This window comes from Brassica napus, chromosome C1 (assembly GCF_020379485.1).
Source record: "Brassica napus cultivar Da-Ae chromosome C1, Da-Ae, whole genome shotgun sequence".
Classification (NCBI taxonomy): domain Eukaryota; kingdom Viridiplantae; phylum Streptophyta; class Magnoliopsida; order Brassicales; family Brassicaceae; genus Brassica; species Brassica napus.
Window position 1 is genome coordinate 9017426 of NC_063444.1, and position 6000 is coordinate 9023425.

General features: G+C 33.9%; 1 protein-coding gene across 1 annotated transcript; it reads left to right on the forward strand.

Moving 5' to 3' along the window:
• The first annotated feature begins 876 nt into the window (after window positions 1-876).
• On the forward strand, window positions 877-3251 carry LOC125580668 (berberine bridge enzyme-like 21). Its single transcript, XM_048745557.1, has one exon. It carries the CDS (start codon window positions 1245-1247, stop codon window positions 2940-2942), a length of 1698 nt encoding a protein of 565 aa, XP_048601514.1. The 5' UTR covers window positions 877-1244; the 3' UTR covers window positions 2943-3251.
• The last annotated feature ends 2749 nt before the right edge of the window (window positions 3252-6000 follow it).

Genomic DNA, 6000 nt, shown 5'->3' on the forward strand with positions numbered 1-6000 from the left:
TAAGAAATGTGATTTTAAATTATGTTTGACAACTATTAAATCAACCATTTTCTTTACATTTAATTTTGCAGCTAATAAATAATTTAAACTAATATCACTAATTTTTGTGATACAAATTATGTGTCTTTTCGTATCGCATTTTCCTAATCATGTAGAATATCAAAATCGTAAAACTTTCATTTGTTACAAACTTTTATAGTTGTATTTTATTCTTTAGTATTAAATATGCAATGAAAAATATCTTTAGCATTATATTTGTAAATATAATACTTTACAATAATTAAAAAATAATACAATATTTTTCTAAAGTTAATTTATAAATATAAATATATAACTTCTTATAGCATATCTAACATCTCTTATTATTTTTCAAACGTAAATAATCAATACAATATTAAATAATCAGATTATCTTATATAAAATTACATAATCTTATAATTATTTTTTTTTGTAAAATTTTAAAGAGAACAATTTCCGCGCTTCTAAAGCGCGGATCAAAATTTAGTTCAACGTTTGTGAGATAACAAACTAAGTCTCACATTGGAGAATCAGACAAGGAGTGTCTAATATATAAAGAGATGTCCAACTCTAATAGTACGAGGCCTTTTGGGATGAAAACCAAAAGTAAATCCATGCGGGCTTTGTCTATTAGGCCCAAAGTGGACAATATCGTACTAATCGGATAATAGAGAGTTGGACATGAAGTTTAACAATTCCAACAATTGGTATCAGAGCGGTTGATGAGAAATCTGCAAAAGACCAATATACCCTTCGAGAGATGAATGGTATCCTATGAGTTAGGAATGAGAGGTGTGTGGCAGAGATCAAGTCAAAAAGATTCTGGAAGTCAGTTGTGGGACACGAGATGAATGTGATCCTTAGTTTGAGGGGAAGAATGTGAGATAACAAACTAAGTCTCACATTGGAGAATCAGACAAAGAATGTCTAATATATAAAGAGATGTCTAACTCTAATAGTACGAAGCCTTTTGGGATGAAAACCAAAAGTAAATCCATGGGAGCTTTACCTATTAAGCCCAAAGTGGACAATATCGTACTAATCGGATAATAGAGAGTTCTACATGAAGTTTAACAATTCCAACAACGTTTAAAATACAAACTACTACTAGTAACAAACTTTTAAAAACTTGCAATAACGTATCTTCCCTCTCTCCCTCCGGTTATAAATAAATCGAATAAGTTCACAGAACAAAGCAACACAAAAGCTAAGAAAAGCATCTCAAAATGCGGACGACACGACCAACATTTGTCTCTGTCGGTTTCTTCCTCCTCTTCCTATCTCTACCTCTATCCTCTCTCTCTCAACCATCAGCGTCGTCGTCAGTCTACGACTCCTTCCTCAAATGTCTCTCGGAGAAGACCAAAACGTCGCAATCCGAAATCGCCAAAATCGTCTTCTCTCAGGCCAATCCTTCTTACACCTCCGTCCTCCGCGCTTACATCCGCAATGCCAGATTCAACAAATCCTCCACTCCCAAACCGACCATCATCGTCACTCCTCTCTCCGAGAGCCACGTCAGCGCCGCCGTCCTCTGCTCAAAGCCTTTGAATTTCGTCTTCAAGATCCGAAGCGGCGGCCACGACTACGATGGTCTCTCTTACATCTCCGACAAACCCTTTTTCATCCTTGACATGTCGAACCTCCGCAAAGTCTCCGTCGATCTCGCCGATCAAACGGCTTGGATCTCCGCCGGAGCCACTCTCGGCGAGGTTTATTACCATATCTGGGAGAAAAGCAAGGTCCTTGGATTCCCTGCCGGAGTTTGTCCGACGGTTGGTGTCGGAGGTCACTTGGGCGGCGGCGGTTACGGTAACATGCTGAGGAAGTTCGGTTTGTCTGTCGATCACTTCATCGATGCGAAGATGGTTGATGTAAACGGTGCCGTTTTGGACCGGAAAGCGATGGGGAAAGATCTTTTCTGGGCTATCTCTGGCGGCGGAGGAGGAAGCTTCGGCGTCGTTTTGGGTTATAAGGTCAAGCTCGTACCGGTTCCGGCAACCGTGACGGTGTTCCGGGTGGAGCAGTATATGGCTTCCGGAGCGGTGGACATGGTTCACAAATGGCAGTTCGTTGGTCCGAAAACCGACAAGAATCTGTTCATGAGGATGCTGATTCAACCGGCGACTAGAAACAAGGTGAAGACGGTGAGGGCCACTGTGGTGGCTCTGTTCTTAGGGAAAGCAGACGACGTCGTTTCCCTCCTTGCTAAGGAGCTTCCTGAGCTAGCTCTAAAGAAGGAGAACTGTAGGGAGATGACTTGGTTCCAGTCTGCTTTATATTGGTACAATTACTTAAACGCTACTCAGACCGATCCTAAAGTGTTTCTTGATCGGAATCTTGACTCCTCCAGCTTTGGTAAGAGGAAGTCTGATTATGTCGAGACCGAGATTCCAAGACACGGGATCGAGTCTCTGTTTAAGAAGATGATTGAGTTGGGGAAGATCGGGCTCGTTTTCAACCCCTACGGTGGAAGAATGGCGGAGATCGCGGAGGACGCAACACCGTTCCCTCACCGAAACATGCTTTTCAAGATTCAGTACTCTATTAACTGGAAAGATTCATCTCAAGACTTAGAGAAGCGTTACTTGAAACAAGCCAAAACGCTCCACAGTTTCATGACCGGGTTTGTGAGCAAGAATCCTAGAGGTGCTTACTTGAACTACCGTGATGTCGATATCGGGGTGAATGATCATGGGGAGGATAGTTATAAGGAAGGAGAGGTGTATGGAAGGATGTATTTTGGTAAAAACTTTGATCGATTAGTCAAGATTAAAACCGTGGTGGATCCGGATAATTTCTTCAGGAATGAACAGAGTATACCTACCTTGCCAAGTAAGGTATATTATGCAATTAATGAGGCTTTACACCCGCCTGTCCTGGACCAGTATAAGAGGAAGAATAAGGCTGTTGCCCAACAGTGAGAGACCGATCAGAGCACAGCTTCTAGAAAGACAGGTGGATGATCTAGAAGACTGCTGTGGATAAGGAATAAAGAATAACACCTGAGGAGCAAAGGGGGAACATATCACGTGCTGCTAACGGTCTCTTAACCACGGGTGACGAGCTGTGGTTGGCTAGTGGTCATTTCCTATATAAGCTCTAGTCTATCTTTGTAATAGGTATCGAGTATTTGATCAAAGTGATTGTAGGGGAGCTGAGAGAATTCCTTTTAAGTCTTTCAACCTTGTAATCGTTTGGATCTTAAGAAGTAATCAAGGAATATTTCATAAGGTTTTTACTTTTACACTGAACTCGTAACATGTTATTTGCCATATGATATAAAGATTTTACGTTTAATGTAATGCTTTGGTTGAGCAATATTGAATGTATGGTTTTGGATATTGTGTATTGAATAAAGAATAGTTTCTATGTTTCATGGAACTCTAAGTCTGCCTATATTGGTTGTGTATAAAAGAGAGAGAGACAAAGAAGTAATTAAGTCAAAGTTTCTGGTGTTGAAAGTTAGTTACTTGCTTTTGAAACTCATGGCGAAAATGGTGGTTGTTTAATGTATTTATTGTTTGGTTTCGAGTACTTAACAGTGATTTGAGACTGTGTTCTTATGACATGCATTTTTGTGTAATGAATGACCTAAGTGTTGACTTTTAGATCCGATTTGGTCGCAGTTTCAAAGAGAACGGAGAGTGCATGAGCGGGGGATGGCGAAATGGTAGTCAGGGCCTGGAGGAGCCACGGTAGTTGTATCGGTGCTTTTACATGTTTTCTAGAGATATTTTTGTTGTTGTTATGAACCATTGACTAATGGTATCTTTTTCTTAAGATCAAATGAGCATCACTCCACTCATAAGTTATCTGAAGTTGGAGAGAGTTTTTAGGATTCTACATTTTGTGTCAGAAACAAAGCATTCAGTCAAGTGTTAGTTAACGAGGTTTAGATTTGTACTAACTTTGTTTCAAAAAAGAAGAAAAAAAAATTGTACTAACTTATATTGTGATACTAGGGAGTTTTATTGGATCAATGATTTGAGAGGATTTTTTTTCCTTTTCAAATCACTTTTTTATTGTATCTAGCATTTACAAATGAGAAAAAGACAAAAATAGTACTAAATCAAGTTTTTGTTCTCAAACTAGCACTCAAGGTCAAAAGTCACAAAAATAGCATTTAATGTTTTATCAAAAGTCACAAACTTAGGGTTTAGAGTTAAAGGGTGGGGTTTAGGATTTAGGGTTTAGGGTTAAGGGTTTAGGGTTTAGGGTTTACGGTTTAGGATTTAGGGTTTAGGGTTTAGAGTTGAGAAATGAGGTTTTGGGGATAAGATTTCAAATTTTGAAAAATAAAAAAATTAAAATTTTCAAAAGATAAACTTAGAAAGGTGCTATTTTGGTCATTTTAGTTTTGGAGTGCTATTTTTGTGATATAAACTTAGAAATGTGCTATTTTGGAGATTTGCCCTTTACAAATTCTATATGAAATTCAAGTTTACTGAATTAGTCATTGGTATAAGTTCTCCCAAATACCATCTTATTGGAAAATATGTATTTTGTCAATACAATCTATCAAATGGAATTTGGTGGGAGGGGTTTGGATGATATTTTATAGTGAAAAAACAATGATCAAAATACCACCTCCTATGATGGTATTTGAAACTTTTTTTTAAAATGAAAAAAATCTACTTCACATTTTTAAAAAGCAAAACAAACTATTTGAAATGAAAGAAAATAAAAAACTTATTTGAAAATAGATTCTTAAAAAAATTTATAAATTTTATATTTCATAAAACGATAAAAATATCAAATTATTGTAATTAAAATATAAATATTATTTTAAATAAATTTTTAAAATTTAAAAGATTTTTTCTGAAACACTGAAATTTCTTCAAAAACTCATAAAACTTGTAGCATATCTTTTTTTAAGATTCAAATCTCAAATTTTCTTGGATTTACTCAAATTCTGAATTCTCTCAAATTATTGATTCAATAAACCCCCTAAGTGTTTTTTTGCATCATGTGCAGTAATTTTTTTATAAAAAAAAAAATTTATATTTAAAAATAAAACTTTATTAATACTGTAGATTTTATTATTTGTTTACCAATATTTTAATACAAATTTGACTTAACTAAACATAAAATAAAATAAAAAAATTAAATTATATTTAAGAGTATATGCATATATATTTAAAATTATAATCTTAGATAGATTTTCTATCTATTTAAAGATATTAAATCAACTTGTATAAAGTTAATAAAAATTGATATAAAAATTATATAATTATCAAAAATTAAAACTAAATAGTAGTTATAAAATTTGTAGATATGTAAGAAACTAATGATTTTACGACTAAAAATGGTATAATTATAAAAAATAGAATTAAATAATATTTCGAAATTTGTAGTGTTATATTTGAATAAATTTATTTTAATGATGATGTATTTGTAATTATCATATTCTAAAAATTTATCAAAATATAAATCAACATTTAATGTAATGTATGAGTTATTACAATATTTTAAAATGTTTATCAAAAATATAAATTAACATTAAATGTAATTTTTCATATCATATTTAACAATAAACTATGTCATCAATTTTAGTAGCCATGTTACATTTTTGATTTTTTGTGAAAATGATCATAGAAAAAACTTGTTTCGAATTACTTCTTAAATAATATGTAAGAGATGTCACCATAAGTCATATCATCACTTTTATTAGTCATATCATGTTTTGTAAAAATGACCGTAGAGAATACATGTGTCAAATCATTTTTTAAATAATGTCTAACGGATAAATAATGTCCAAGGATATAAAATAATAAAATTATGATTTTGAAAATAACTCAAGGATATAAAACATTAAAATTGTTCTCCGTTTTTTAGAAAGTGTATAAACTTTGTGTATATACATGAGTGGCTACGGGTATGTCCCAAGTTTTTCTTTTCTTCACAAGTCATCGTCATACAAAATGAGATTCATGCGTATTAGCACATAAGATTTCACAGTTTGAAAATGAAAGCATATAA